General features: G+C 39.2%; 1 protein-coding gene across 2 annotated transcripts in view; it reads right to left on the reverse strand.

Annotated features, from left to right (window-relative positions):
* The window catches only part of csgalnact1a (chondroitin sulfate N-acetylgalactosaminyltransferase 1a), a 34795-nt gene extending 21664 nt beyond the window's left edge, over window positions 1-13131 (reverse strand). For both annotated transcript variants that reach the window (XM_008423763.1, XM_008423762.1), the window contains exons 1-2: window positions 12988-13131; window positions 1049-2372 (exon numbers count right to left, since the gene is read on the reverse strand). In XM_008423763.1, the coding sequence (XP_008421985.1) occupies window positions 1049-1847 (799 nt within the window). In that variant the 5' untranslated portion in view covers window positions 1848-2372; window positions 12988-13131. The remainder of the gene's footprint in view (window positions 1-1048; window positions 2373-12987) is intronic.
* Window positions 13132-16162: the final 3031 nt, after the last annotated feature.

Consider the following 16162-nt stretch of genomic DNA (forward strand, 5'->3'; position numbering starts at 1 on the left):
TTTCATACCAAAGCTCATTTAATGGTACACCACAAACCCCTTCAAAGAGACTGTATTCTCTGTTGACTTTCTGACCACAGGATATGATAAGATGAAACTTTAAAAGGATGCTTGTTAAAATGTATATGCCCAACGTAACGCTTGTTAAATGAGGAGTTTGGTTTGGATTTCGAGAGTGGTGTTACTGCTGATAAAAATCAAATGACTATGCTTTCCAAGTCATACTGAGGGAGCAGCCGCTGCCTGTAGCACTTATTAACCTAATTGCTTAGGTAACGACAGGCGTTGATTAATGGCAAAGCATTGCATTTCAAACAAACAAAGTGAAATCCTATTCTTTACTTGCACTATGCGAGTTCAAAAGTTGCGTTTACAGGATCTACACAAATCATTATATTCTTTGAACTTTTCCTGTTTAGTAATTGTAGAACTACAAATTTCACTGCCTTATATTTGCGGTTTTATTTGTTGGATCAGCGCAAAGTCAGCGGAAAACCAAGTGTGGCACGCATTTGTACTGCATGCTGTCAGCAGGGAAGTTTGTAAGAGGCCTTAAGAAGATGGATAGAAAATGTGTTGACTCGAAAAACTGGGGCAGACATTCACTTGCAGGATAAAGACATAGTTCAGTTCGGAATGGCCCGGTTAGCTGAGAATGTATGTGCAACACTTCAACAATGATGTATACAAATGCTCTCCAGCCAATTCAACTGGGCTTAAACTATTTTGCGACGAAATAAAGGCAACGTTTTCCAGTCTGCAATGAGAAAAAACTTAAGACATGTCGCTGTATTTGCAGCAAAAGATGACTTTACTTTTATCTGTTAGGTATTGAGTCAATCGAGCTAAACTATAATGCCAATCAAACCTTCCAGGTTATTTGAAAAATTTAAAGTTATTCATACATAACACAACATCCCAATAAGCTTTGGGTTGTTGGATATTAAATTACAATAAAGTTTGTGCTCATAAAAAGACAAAATGTGGAAAAAAAAGCTACTTTTGGAAAGGAATATAAACATCGACTACATCAGGCAAAGTGTTTTACCTTCTATAAAGTCAGACGGTGTGTAGACTTTGCTAGTTTGAGTCTTTTCTGCTGCCACCCTGTTATCCTGATGCGACGAGGCTGTGTTGAGGCTGTGCAGAGCCGCCTCCAGCACCTCTCCCAGCTCATCTCTCTTGTCCTTCCTCACGGGTTTCTCCTCTGGGTGACGCGTGAGCCCCATTTCCAGCTGGTACATCTTCTGCAGGGTGAAGCTCTCAAAAGGCACCACGCCGTACTCGTTGGGCAACCTGGTGCCGGAGCTTATCTCGGCTTTTGACAGCTGAGCTCGAAGGAACTCCTGCAGGTCAGACTGCTGGCTCTTTGCCCCCTGAACCTCTCCAAAGCCACCCCCCTGCAATTCGGCGCCCCCGTCCCGCCCCTCTGCAGGTCCGTTCGCGGCTGTTTTCAGGCTCTCCTGCACCCTTTTCAGTTGCAGGCTGCGCTCCTGCAAGTCCTCCTTCAGCTGAGCAATCTGTTTCTTTAAGGAGGAGATGTAGAGGCGGTGCTGCTCCTCGCGCTCCTGGAGGAGCATCTGGTAAGAGGGTGCTACAGGCGGACCCCGGCTTTGGGCAGCATCCCCTGCTCCCCTTGTCCCGCCGGGCCTTGCTCCGACCACGGGCCCTGTACCTCCGAGGCTGGGGTGGTTGGACCCTGCATGGGGTAAAACGTGACTCAGCGGAGGGTTGTTGGAATGTGGAGGGCTGCAGGTCATCAGGTAGAGGAGTGAGAGTGAGCAGCAGAGGAGCACCAGCAGGCCCCCCACACGGGACACCCAAGTTAGCAGTCCACGCCTCAACATAACTGCGTGCGGTATCAAAGCTCACACTTTCAGTAATATCATGTAACCTCACACACTCCAGCCTCAATCAAAACAATCCGTTTCCGATGATGTTCCATCACTTAGTAAGGAGGCGGGCGACTTGTCAGACCAACGTCATTTATCCTGAATTAGGTCGCCGCCTCTCAAGTCCCAGTTTCTGTGAGTTACTTCGTCATCGGAAACACAAATGAATGAGTCGATACTTGCACAGAAAAGAGCGCTCTCGCTTTCTGCTGGTCCACTTCGCTTCATTGTCCGCCGGACGACTCCATTCCAGACATCGTTAGGTCGTCCGTCACTCACAAGTGACTCATCTGTTTGAATTTACTCCCGACTCTCTCACTCGGTCCACGCTGTCGTCTCCCCGTCTGTGTGGCTGTATCTGGGAACGACGGCAGTCAGCCGCGTGAGCGCAGGAAAAGCTGGCTGATGCATGAAGAGAACGTTTTAATGGGAGCGTAAATCCTTCCCGCGGTCAGTGGTGGGGTTTTTCATCTTGGTTTCCTGACAGGGGACACAAGAGACATAAACAGTCATATTACATTCAAAGCGTTGCAAATCAGAATCCTCCCGGGCCTTTTTGACGCACTGCTTTTAGGGTTGCGGAAAGTGCTAATTACGCATTCTTCAGGGCCACAATTTTGGAAAACAATACTGTTAGAGTAGATGTGTCTTGCTGCGAGATGTAGAGCAACAGAGTGAAGTATATGTACATGTAGCCACAGGCCAGTTCTGGATGTCGGGGCATATTACAGCTTAGTTTTAGTTACGGTTTCTGAAACGCGGCAAAAATTTTTTCCTTCATGTGGTTTCTATTGTTTAATGTTCTTTTAATGAGATGCCACAGAAAGCAGCGGAATGACTGAAGTTTTTTCTCTGGCTGTGCGGCAGTGCTGCCCCTCACCTATCTGTTGATGAACATTTCCACACTGGCTGCAAGAGTTCAGCAAGTCAACGAGCAAGTCAATTTGCCAAGGCCAGCCAAAGACCTTTTATTTTGAAAGTACAGGCTTTGATGTATATTCTTATTAAAAGCTTGTAGAGCAAGTTCTGAGGTATATCGAAAATATGCCGTTATAACAGAAGTCAGAGGGGCTAAACTGACTTAATATAGTTTTTTTAATAGGTTCTAAAGAAAAGCAATTAAATCACACATTTTGTTAAGTTACACCTGATTCCATAATATTCTCACAAAAGGTTATGAAGTTATGAGTAATGTCACACCTAAATGTGATATTTATCCAGATATATTCGTCAATTTTAGTAATTGTTTTTAAAACCCTTATGAAGCATCATAACCTTTAATTTGAGAGATGTTTCCTTCTAAGCTCTGATGAGTAATTGGAAAAATAAAATCACTAATAGCTGATGTTTCTTAGAGCAGTGTGAATAGGTCCTGCAAAATCAGGTTGCCAAAAATAATAACTACCGGTTAGTCTTTAAGAGCATCAATCGAATCAAGACTTGATTTTAAATAATTAAAAAAACAATCTTGATGCCTGTCAGAATCCGATCTTAAAAAGGTTTCTACCACTACCATCTTAATGAGTGAGTATACAGAGTAAAAAAAAAAAAAAAAAAGTCCAGAATATTTTTTTTCCTTAATTAAAATGATCATGTGGTAGAAAAAAAAAAGTTAATGAGGGGAGCAACCATCTGTTTTGTATAATCAGTGTTACAGATTAAAAGCCAATCGGATGGTCTGCATGCCCATTAGTGAGTAGCATGAACATCTGCTAACGCATAACTGGAGCTGAAATCATACATCAAGGAAGACGAGTATTCCTTCATTTGACAGTAGCAGCAGATCGATACAAGTGCAAGTCTTTGGGATTGTCTTCTTATAGCCATCCTGAAAAAAAACCCTCAAACATATTTGCTCTATTTTATCGTAGTGTTGTAAATTTCACACATTTAAGTTGACAACTACGACCTGTAGAGTCAGCGATTTAGCTTTTGTTTCTTTTCTTTTTTTCTCTCTCTCTCTCTCTGTGGCATTTTGGGATGACCTTTCCTGGAAATCTTGGAAGTTTGACAACTATCTGAAATGTTTTAAGCTTGTGAAAAATCTCCCTTTCAACCTCAAATTGCTTGGAAATAGTTTTTTAACCCTTAAGAAGGTTCACGGACAGCAACAATTGCTCTCCTCTTGTTTAATAAGTTAAAGACAGAGTGGAATCTGTTAATTTTCGCATACTTGAGGATAAATGAAAAATATTTTTGGAAATTTAGTAAAGACCGCATGATTTTTATCCTGTCCCGACACGTAAAACCCAAAATTCTAAAGAGGGTGTAATGTCTTTTAGGATGACTACATTAAAAAAAAAGAAGAAAAAAAAGTGTGCAATGGTGATATGTATATTTAGCAGTGCAAATGTGGATTTTCTGTATGAATGCATAAACATTTTTTTTGTTAGTAAAGTGCTTCAGTATTTGAGTTACTGTACACGTCTGTAAATGCATCTCTGTATCAGTCTCCGTCCCTCCTGACTCCCCACACAGTCGGCTCTTTGACCCGGCCGCCTGAAGCCGCAGCAAATGAAAGGATTAGTATGTGGTGGAGGTGAATACTGAACTGTGCTCCGACACATGGAGGGATCAGGAGACACAGGGCGTCTCTCCAGCAGGACCTCCACAGCTGACTCGAAAATGTTTGAGGAGAAGCTGAGCGAGGGAGAAGTGGGCGAGTCAGCGGTGGAGAGAGAGAGAGAAAGAGAGAGCCTTCTGAGACACAGAATCATCCTCAATTACAGGAAAACCCTGGTGATATCATTATGAAGCCGTAAATCATTTTATATGGAATGCTGTTGAACACATTTAAACGGGAAACGCAGTTTGGTTTGCAACTGGTACTAATTACTTCTGCAATTTCCTTTTTTTTTAAAAGTGATTACATCACTTATGTTCTTCGATTTGACTTTTTAAATATTTTTTGTAGACAATATATATAGTTTTTTTGTTGTTGTTTTTTAAACATTTTGGAGATTATGTCCACAACATTTTAATCCAACAGTAAAACTTTCAAGAAACAGTGAAAAAAAAAAAAAAAAAAAACAAGATTTAGGAGGTCACACCAGGTCACTGTTTTCTGTCTAATAACTAATTGTGAAACAGAAACCAGCAAATGATTTCACTCAGCGTAAAGACTTTTCCCACATGATTCATTTTTATTGCAGTGGTTGGGCAATAGTCCAGTGACTAATATGCAAACATTTCAGTACGAAAAAAAAAAAAAAAAGATTAAAAAAAGCCAATTCACTGACACGGCAGTGATGTCTTTCAGATAACTCGTCACGCCACCTTGGGTGAAGCAGTCAGCTGGTTTCGCAAAGCTGCGAGAGAAAAATTCATCACTAGAAGGAAGGCTAGTAAGATTGTTATTTATGAGCAGAGACTCATGGTCAACTCAGTGGAATAAATGACTTGATTCAGCCCCGGTCATTTCTCTCCCTGTGAGGATTGGCACGGCTGCAGTGCAGCAAAACCCGCTGCTAAATAATCATGCTTGATTTTATTAGTGGCGGGATGCCTGGTGTTTGTGATTTCCCGTTCCCACAGTGTCCCTACCCCTGCCCATGTACAAGGTCATAAAAAAAGCTATTCCCACACCCCCAGACATTTTCTGTTTTAGTTTTATGGTAACGCATAATTGTTCCAGAACAAACTATATTTTCATACACAGATTATGTGACCGAATACAAGATGCTTAAATTAGAATTTCAATTATTGAGGGGGAATAAAAACAAAAACAACTTTGCCCAATGTGAAAAACTAAACCTAACAACTGGTCATGCCCCCATCGGTGGCTACTATTTTTTCCCCCCTTATCTTGTAAGCTGAATGCATAGAAAACCCTCTAGTTGTTACAAGACTGCGTTGATTCCACAAAATATAGCTCTTGGTTATATCGTTGAGCTTCATATTGCTCCTGACGTAGCTGAAATAAAATATAGCTCTTCAATATTTTGAACTTACTGGATCAAACACAAGCTTTGTTTTCCATCATTTAATGACGTTAGACCACAAATGCAGAGTTCTACACGTGGTGTAAACATTCACAAGTTGTTATAGAAAAAGGGTCAGATTACACTTTTTAAAAAAATACACTTAAATATAAAATTAAGTAAATTGAATCTGTCCAATCTAGATCCATTTACATTCGGTTACTTAACACAATATAATTAAAAATATCATGTTTCCTGACTGTGTAAAGTGCCCTGAGATGACTCCAGCGTTGCAGTTGCTCTATGTACACTAAAGTGAACCGAGATAAATTATTGACGAGACAGAAATAGGAGGTTAATTGTGAAGCGCACAGCTGCATGCCACTTGCTCAAACTGAAACAACTGCAGCAATGCAGATAGGATGCACACTCAAAGTTTGTTTGTTTTTTTTAAACAAAAGAGTTGAATTAGTCTGTCAGATGATGTCAACCCAATTAAGGTATGGTCCACTTGGTAAGGAGCAAACTAAAGAAAAACTACAGAAATTTTCACACAAATAAACAATAGGAAATGCATATGGGTGTCACAGAACATTCTGTTCAAATGCACTATTATTTAAAGTTTTCTCTAGGGTTTGGTTAATATATTGGCAGAAAATAAATTATATCTGCCTACATTATATATCAGCACATAACAGTATAACAGTATTTAGCAGCACATAACTAGGGTTGGTTTCAGTTTCTCATAGCATGCTTTAAGCTCAGCTGAAATAGTAAATGATTAGTGGAAGGGCAAAGCTTTCCAGATTTTAAAATAGTTAAAAGTTGTTCTTATTTGTTTGAGCCTTATTTGAATTCATGCATTTCAAAAATAAAATTATCCACAATTGATACTCCTACGTACATGTCTGAATGGTTCCTTTTCAAGTGTCTTCAATGTGTCCTTTATAAGGCGACTCACTTCAGGTCATGTTAATTAAGCAACAGTAAGTGCTAAAATTTTTACATTAATTAAGATTGCATTAGCAAGTTGTGAAAATTTTATTTTTGTAAAGAAATAATACTTTTTTTCCTCAAATCTCAGTTCTATACTGTGTTGTGATTATATCATTGTATGCTGTGATGCATTGTGGCTATTGACTAATTTATCTTTTTTTTCCACTTGGAGGTCAGTTTCATAGTGGGATTTGAAAACTCTGCAATGGAGTCATTTTAGAATATTTCCTGAAAAAAACGGTGTGAATTATACTTGTAAAATAGTCCATTATCTCCTGGTCTGACTACATCACTATGCAGACTGCTCTGAGTGTTGATTTTACGGTGCGCTCTTTCACCTGCAGCTAGGCTCGTATCAGGGCCTCATATGAAATCTGCACAACACTTCCTGTCTTCTCTTTGTGTGGAGCGGAGACTTCCCCCTGAGACATAAGCAGGAACGACACCTGATAACAGCTTCCTGCTGTTTCAGTGCTTACGGTTTCTGCAGGTTTTAAGAAAAAAAAAAAAAGCCAGCCTGTGTAAATGTAATGAAGCTAAATTTGACATATCCATCCATATATATATATATATAAACACAGGTTTGTTTACCAACACAGCACGGAGGAAGAGGATACATTGTTCCGTTTCCTGAAATGGCTCGGCTGATAAATGTGTTTTTGCCCATATCACATATTTCATTTTTCATTCAGGAAATAAAACCACAGATGTGGTGCTGAATGCGTGGGAGATGCTCAGAGATACAAAACCTCTCCTCTTAAACAAATAATAATAAATAAAAAAAACGGCTGTCATAAAGAAAATGAAATATGACAACAAATAATTTAGTATTTGGTGACCAGCGATGTTTTCAGCTCCAGAGCTCTGCGCCCTCTGCCCTAGCTTTTTCCTCCTTTATACAAGAGCTTCCTGCCAACAGGGGATCTGCAGGCAGATATAATTTATTTGCAGCCAATATATTAACCAAGCCCCAGAGGAAACTTTAAATAATAGTGCATTTCATCTAGAAAATGAGTTGGGAAGAGGGCGAGAGGCTGAACGAAGAGCCAGCGCTGCAGCAGTCTGCTGTCAGAAAACGGAGTGAAGTTCTCTGCCCCACTTCTGTTTGACAGTAACACCAGCACAGCAGAAATCCCACTCAGGTGACGGGTTATCTCTTTATGTATGCTAGTCTGTGTTCTACAGAGCTACCTTTGAATGCCTTAGGCGTCTGACAAGCCAGGTTTGACCCTCTCAATTGACTCAGACAGCTACTGCTAGTATCCAGTAAATTCAAGTTGGCAGTTTAAGGTAAACACATAATCTGAAAATCTTATGAAATGTCTGGGAGTCTGATCAAAGGTAAGCGATAAAGAATAATAATAAACAAAAGATGCGGGAGGAAACCGCAAAGGGGAAATCGTACCTTAGAAGAATTTGAAGAATTTTACTTCTGTTTTGAATATATTTGGCCTTTCGGTGTGAGAAGCTATGATTATCACTCCATTTCCCTTACACCTTCAAGTAGCGTTTGGTTTTTGTTTGCATTTGATCATCTTCAGATTTCTTTTCTCCGATTCTGATTAAACTCAGAAAAGTGCAACAAAGTACATGCTGTTATTCGGTCTTTTAATAGACAAATATTGTTGCAAATTCATATTTGTGATGGATTTAATTATACAAACTGTTTCTCAGTCCAAATGTGGAGAAAAGAGCAGGAGCTTCTTGAAGGGACAGAGGTCAATTTCAAGATGCCAATTTGTCAAATTTCTTCTAAGTCATGTTTTATCTATACAGCGTTTTTAAAACAAACGGAGGTAGCGTTATTACACTTGATTATGGTGTAAATTGGCACTATGTACCTGACATAGGTACAATTGTGATCTCTTGGTAAATGACTCCTTTACTGCTGAACCAATCCTTGATCCGGCACCCTAGTAGACACAAATTATCCAGTTTGGACATTTTATCCAAAATGCTACTCTCAGTGGACTTTATCTGTGAAAACAGCTTGCTCTCATAATGCATGAAGCTTGCATGTTGTGGTGTAGATCTGCTTTCGCAGTTAACTGCCATTTCCTAATTACATAATGACCTGAGGAAACAACTTCCTGAAACCTGTGGGCTATCTTCCTGCCATATTTTCTTCCTCTGATGGGGGAAAAGCTATTTACAGCTATTAAACTTTGATTACGTTATTTTTTTTTTTTTTTGCATAAAATCCTTAGGATATCATGCAATGATCTCGATTCAAATCCTTAGAAAAGCTGCATAAAATGTTTCCCTTTTTAATCCCTGCCACAGAAATTTACAACAGTGTAAAACTTTTGCATGCAGGTAAATGCCAGGAAATGGGTTTTAACTGTCCACTTAGGCCAAATAAATGCAAAATATGCCTCCCCTCGGTCTCGTTATTGAAAACACACATCCAAGAAAAAAAACAAAAAACGCATCGAAGCAACCAGATAAAATACACAATGATGGATGTGTGAGCTCTTCTGCGCTAGCCCGTCTGCGTCCCTGCAGCCCAGACTGCATTGTGCATTTGTCACAGGTCAAGAAAGTTAATGTGCTCGTGTGACTGTTGGCCTCGGCGAATGTCAGGGTTTCTCCCCAGACGAATTGTCACAACATGCCCTCCAGCTAGAGCTCAGTAAAACAGAACAACATCCACGGTGCAGGGCAGAGAGATTAATTAAGATAAAATAAAAAAGGAAGGGGGAAAAACAAAAAAAAGAGGCTGGATAGAACGTCATCTACTCATATCACTTGAGGGGGGAAACTATTAGAGTAGGAGATCCACGGAACGAGGAGAAGTGAGTCTAATGCGAGTGTGAGGGAGCTGAAGGAGGTGAGAGGAAGGTTTTGTTTGATGTCTACGGTCCCCTCAGGTGATTCTCCATCTCATTTATTACAGGCTGGTTTTCCCAGAACCTCCCTGTCAATGCACCATCTGGAAAGGACTTGAAAAACAATTTCAGCACCGCTTTATATCCCTCCCTCTCTTAACAAAAGCATGCTGCTAACATTAAACAAGGTTTGACACTCTTGCTTTCTTTCTGTGAGTCTTCTTCACGGTCAAGACAGAGAGAGACTTGAATGCTCCCCTGAGAACATTCAAGCTGTCGTTAACGTACTTGCAACGTTGGAGAGAAAAGCTTGTGCGTTGCATTTGGTGGGAAATAGCCATTGGCTAGTGTACGAAGGTGAAAGAGTTGCAGAGTCAAAACGACCAAAGTTTTCCATCATTAAGCTTCTACAATTTAAACTCGATATAATGAGATGCCAATGGAACAACCAGAGTGACTGGAGGAGTTTGGCAGGCATGTCGTCAAAGCCGAAGAAGCACCACCCATAAATGTTTTATTCGCCCCCCCCCCAATTAAGGAAACTGATTCAAATCTAAAGCTGCAACATTTGAAGGTGTGAGGCAGCTGACTGCAGGTCTTACCTGAGCAGACAGTCCAACTAGCCAGCAAGTATCAGCCAGTTATACTCCAATACTGAATTTGGTGAGTGTTATTTTTATATATATAATTTGCTTAGGTCTTTGTATTAAAAGTAGTAGAGACTAGCATTTCCCACTGACTTATTACTATTAGAGACTGAACACGAACTGGCTGAAAAAGGAGCCTTGCTGATTTTTGCGGGAGAGGTCGTTCTGCTGCTGGTGTCACCACTGTCCAATATGTGCTCCATGGCCCACCAACTACTTTTTAGATCTTATGCACTGAAACCTTGAGGCAGCATGTCCACCGTGAAAGACGGTACTTCTCATATCTAATTAAATCTGTCAACAAATTTAATTGGTTGACAGATTTGGGATTATAAGAGAGGGCAAATCCATTTCTTATAGCACTCATCATCACCTTTAATGATCATACATGCTGCTTTGAAGTTTGTAACGCACACACCAACCTAGGATAAGACTGCAGCTACCCTTTTAGAGCCAGCATGGTGCTGACCAACTGAGGTGTTGACTCCACGAGACTCCAGAGGGTTGATAATGCAGTAATCAGCCTGTTGGATGGAGTCTCACTGCAGTAGATGCCCACACCTGGCACAGATTACAGTGCCAAAAATGCTAAATGTTCTAGAAAATGATGGAAACACACACACACACACGCACACACAAAAAGCATTGGGAGTTTCTCTGACTCAGTAGTCTGGTCATCACAATTTGGTCCTGTTCAGACTCGCTTTTCCTTCCACTTGTCCATTTTTCCTGCTTCTAACACGTCTACTCAGAGGACACAATGTTCACTTGTTGACTGATATTTCCCATCCACCAACAGGTACCATGACGAAAAGATCATCCGCTATTTGCTTCGGCTGTAGGTCATATTGTTATGCCTTCACAGAGTAGACGGCTTATCTTTCTTGACGATAACTCGATTCTATCGTTTCATGTGTCGTGTATGTCCACTGTAATCTGATATACAGTTCTCTGTGGGCACCTGCTTCAATATTTCTCTCTTTGTTTTCAGGCAGAAAACAGGATTTGTAAGCAAACATAAATAAGTTACTTTGATCTCTACACAAATGTGTTTTAAACATGAACACAAAAATCGATTCCAGAGCCTCTGGGAATAAAACATCTATTTATGGACACACACACAGGCACGCACACACACATCGATGTGGTTCCACAGATCAATAATAAAAATGCAGCCTTCATCTTTATCTACAACGTGCTGCAAATAGATACGACGCAAAACGGAGAAATGAATAGACTCGGTGCCAAAGAGCACAATGGCGACCACATTTCAATTGTTTTAGTCTCTGCATAGTAATTGCACAGCACGATAAATCTTAATCTGCATTGTGAGACACTCCCCGTATCTGATGTAATGTACAGTTGTTGACGGTGTTTTGAAAATTAAACGCTATGTATAACTGACAATAGAGACGGCAAGAGAGCAAACCACGGAGATTCACACAAGATAAATTGTGTCAACTGATTAGTTCACGCCTCGTAACGAACCACGATGACTACTGCAACTCCAGGCATGGCTTAACTTAAATATTTTGCAAGCATGCACATTACCACTTTGTTTATGCTATTTTTATAAAGAGACATTTAATGCCACAACTTAATGATGCTGCAGCTTAAAATCCCGTCTTTGCCATGCCACTTCTCCATAGGACTTTAGGTATTTTTACAGAACCAGACACTTTCTGCGGTTGATGTAATTGAAGCAGATTGACACAAGTAAGACAATCCAGAGGCTTTTATCACTCACTGCAGCTGATAGTATCTACTGGTTTTTAATAAACTAGCTCCATCAAAACATGCAAGGAAAACAAAATATATGACCTCAAAGGCAATTTGGTCATTTTTATTGCATGGAAGTTACTTTAGTACCTGTAAAATGTCACAGATTTATAGTCCTGCATGACGTCCTTATCTGGTCTATGAAACATGAGTGAGTGTGCGTGCACGCATTCTGCACAGCAAGGGAAAGTGAGGATAAAGTCGTTCCCAGGCACAAAAAAGAAACAAAGAGGACGATAACCCATATCTTCAGGACACAGGAAGCACACATGTCAGTCATCCCATATTACAACACCAGGTTCACACATATACTGTAATTTCATTTTAAACTGTTGATGCAGGATATCTGTTTCTCATCTGGTAAACCACTTCAAATACTACATAATCTTCAGTTCTGTTCCGCCAGTATGAGGAAAAACAACTCTGCCAGCCTGCACACTAAATATTTCAGGGTCCTAGGTGCTTGTTAGAGAAAGCACTAAGCAGGATTACAGCATTTCTCAGATAAAAAAAAAAACAAAACAAAAAAAAATACAGCTTGCTCAGAGTGGTGCATATACATCTATTTATTTGTGGGTGAGATGCCAAATAATAGTTAAACAGGAGAGTCACGTTAAACTTAGCGTCAAGTAGATTAGTTGTCTCGGGTTGTGTTTTAATTTTTTACGGATTTGATTAAACTCAAGCGTGTAATATTTGCAAGTAAGGTGAAAGACAGGTACCAAAAGCAGGAACGTTATTGAAACGCTTATGCTTGTTATAGGTTCCTCTTGGAAGTAGAGTTTAAAAACAGATTCAATTGGAGTGTAAATGCAAAAAGTGGACAATGTAATGTCACTATAACCTCAAACAGTTCTCTCAGTTTGCGTTACTAGAGTATTTAATCTAGCGGCAATACATTACAATCACTTAGCACTGAACTCACCTTTGGTTCCAGCAGTGTTGAGGTCTGTCCTGAGTGCAGCAGGTTTGGTATCGCCTCGGTTCGGCTGACTAGTCCAGCAGCAGCAGCTCTGCAACTGGACTACAGCGCTTTTCAGAAGCGACTGTGAGCGCTTGTATTGCTGCTAGACGTGAAGCCGTACTAGAAACACCGGGAAATTGGGCAGTTTCTGCCTTCAAAATAAGACCAAGTTCAGGAAACAAACAGGCACGTGCAGAGAGGGAAGCTGGGGGTGCTTGAGCACCTGCCCTTTTTGTTCCTTGCCCCCAAGTGCCCTTTTGGTCAATTTTAATTTTTTAATTTTTTGTTTTTTTGTATTATTATTTTCTAAGCCCTCTTCTGACACATAACATGTACTAAATTTATTTATTTATTTATTTATTTATTTATTTATTTATTTATTTATTTATTTATTTATGTACAACATAATAAGCCCTCCGGTTACCTTGTTACCTTTTGCCCGTGACGCCTGACGCAGTTGCCTCTCGCGCAGTGAGATAAGGCGGCTAAACGTAGCGAACGTTCCAGATTACAGAACAGTTTTTGGTGAATTAAAAAAAAAAAAAAAAAACGTTTTTGGTGAATAAAGTGGAGTAGACTTGCTGCTTGTCAGATGACGGAAAACGTTGAAGTATCGTTTCTGCTTCAGCTCGGTGTCGCGGTTTAAGCAGAGAGGTAATGAAATACAACAGACACTGACAGGCCTCTGCGTCTGCCTTTCTCTGAAGAACTACTGAGGGGAGGAGACAGCCAGGTGAGGAGAAACTGATCTTATCTATCGATTCAGTATTTTTATCATAGACATTAGGCTGTTGTTGTTGTGCTATTAGCTGCTAGCTAAAGACTTTGCTAGCAAAGCAAGATAACTAAAAGCTTCTTCCCTGTATCGTTAATGTCATTCTTCAGTATTGTTAATGCAATAAGGGCACATCGCCCGTCCAAAACCGATCATCTCCATAATGGATATATATCCGATCTTCTAATTTCCTTTACTGCATAATGTACATTTCATTTATTCTGGCGTTAGGTACCTAAATGTATCTTGAAGGAGAATAACACTTAAATAAAAGTCCAACAAGGATATTCATTTAGAATTAAAAAAACTCACCGTGAATTACCATGATAGATATAATGAATGTAATAAAAGTGACATTAATAAAGGGGAAAAAACTCAACCCAGACTTTAAGTTGGGTTGAGTTGAGCTATAATATTATAATATAGTATAATATTTTTGGAGCTCCCTACAAATGATTTACTCCTAATTGTTACTGGGGAAATATGTCATTTATTGTAAGAGAATTTAAAGGTAAATTTAAGGTTCGCAGAGTATGCAGTTAATTTTTTTTCTCCCAATTATTCAATGGGGGAAAAAAAACTAACCTCAGTTAAGTAAAATAAAATTGTAATCAAACTTTTGGAATTGTAATGATTTCTTTTTTAAAAAAAAAATAAATCGTTTTGTTTAAAACACTTTTTAAAATTAAATAACAAATTTTTGTCTTGTGAACTTAAAAAGTTATTTGCCAAACATAAACTCTTATTTTCACACATCAGAAATCTTTTGTTGCGATTTTGGGTCCTGCCCACGACATCATGTATGAATCACAAGCAAAACCTTGAGTCAAACAAAAACTTAGAATATTAAGAAAATATTTCTGACATGCAAAATAAGTTTGGTTTGCAAAAAAAATGTACTTCATGAGACGAATGTGTGATTTAAATGTTTAAAACAGTTTTTTAAGCAAAACTCAGTAGGCTTTTCTCATGATGACATGCATTAACAATTACATTTTGCTTTTGTTTTTTTTCCCGTTTTTCTGCAGTTCCTCGTTAAAGTTAGATGCAGGTCTTCTTTCCTGAATGGACCGTCTTCATCTCCACTGCAGCAAACAGGCAGCTCTTTTATAGATTACAGTCCACTAAAAGGTTGCATTGTGCCCTTGTTTATATTTTAAATAGTGTAATTCTGTAAAGACAAAATATGTCTCGTCTAGCTCTGATTTACATATCTTGCTAAATTGCGGGTTTGAATATTGCAATGCTTTCCTATGACAAAGCAAACCTGCAGAAAGAAATTACTAATAAAATATCTTACATATGCATAGTTGTATGCTCTATATAGAGATTCTCCTTAGCTTTGATTGTATATCTCACAATTTTGTAATTTATCATTGCTTATTAAACTCTGAAAGCTGAGAGGCTGTTAATATTCTGTCCTAGAATGCGGTTAGATGGGCCCTTTTTTTGTTTTTGAGCACCTGCCCCTTTAGTGGCCTCTGCACGGCCCTGTGTCTACATTATGGTTAACTTGAACCAGCTGTTAGATATCCATGCCTAAAAAGGTAGCTTTTTGGCAAACGTGTTTTTGTTTAATCGTGTCTTTATCTGTTAAAAATAATCTGCAAGAATTTATTGAAATGAACAGAATACAGAGCTGTTTTCTGTAGAAAAAAAAATTCTGCAAGGCATTTTAGCTCCAAAACATGAAAAGGGTCTTGCACAGACTTTTTAAATTTTTTTATTTATTTTTACTTTTTCACTTTTTAAACTCATATTTTGTCTGTGAAAATGTGGCTGTACAACATAAAACCAAGTGTCCGTCAGGATCAACCAGGTTCACACATATACAATAAGATGTCTGAACCTGAACAAGAACAAGATTGAAAAAAAAAATCCAGATTTGCTTCATTCTGTTGTGGCACAAAATTGGTATTTGGGCCACACTTTGGGCATTTATCAAGTAACTCAATTGTGAAGTGCAAGGAAAATACATGGTTTTCTGCATTTAAAATAAAATAAAATCTGAAAACTGTGGTTTGCCTTTGTATGAAAACTGTGCAGCCGCCTTTCACTGCAGGTCTTTTAGCTGGTAGGGTGTGTCTCTACCAGCTTCGCTGTCTCTGCCAAAGACAGCATTTCCCTCACCATGATGTGTGGAAGACCAATTTCATTATGTGCACACGTGTAGTTCAAGATGACGTGTTCTGTTTCAAAAATGATTCTTCTTGCAACTCCTCCTCAACACATTGATTTGTAGAATGTCTAACATAGCATATTTATAAAGCAATTTTTTTAGCAATGACCTGTCTGGTGTCTTCCTTTATGTGCATGATGTTGTTTCTTCACATAACGACTGCATATTAAGCACAGAGACGC

The sequence above is a fragment of the Poecilia reticulata genome, linkage group LG12 (genome assembly GCF_000633615.1).
Source record: "Poecilia reticulata strain Guanapo linkage group LG12, Guppy_female_1.0+MT, whole genome shotgun sequence".
In the NCBI taxonomy this organism is placed as follows: Eukaryota; Metazoa; Chordata; class Actinopteri; order Cyprinodontiformes; family Poeciliidae; genus Poecilia; species Poecilia reticulata.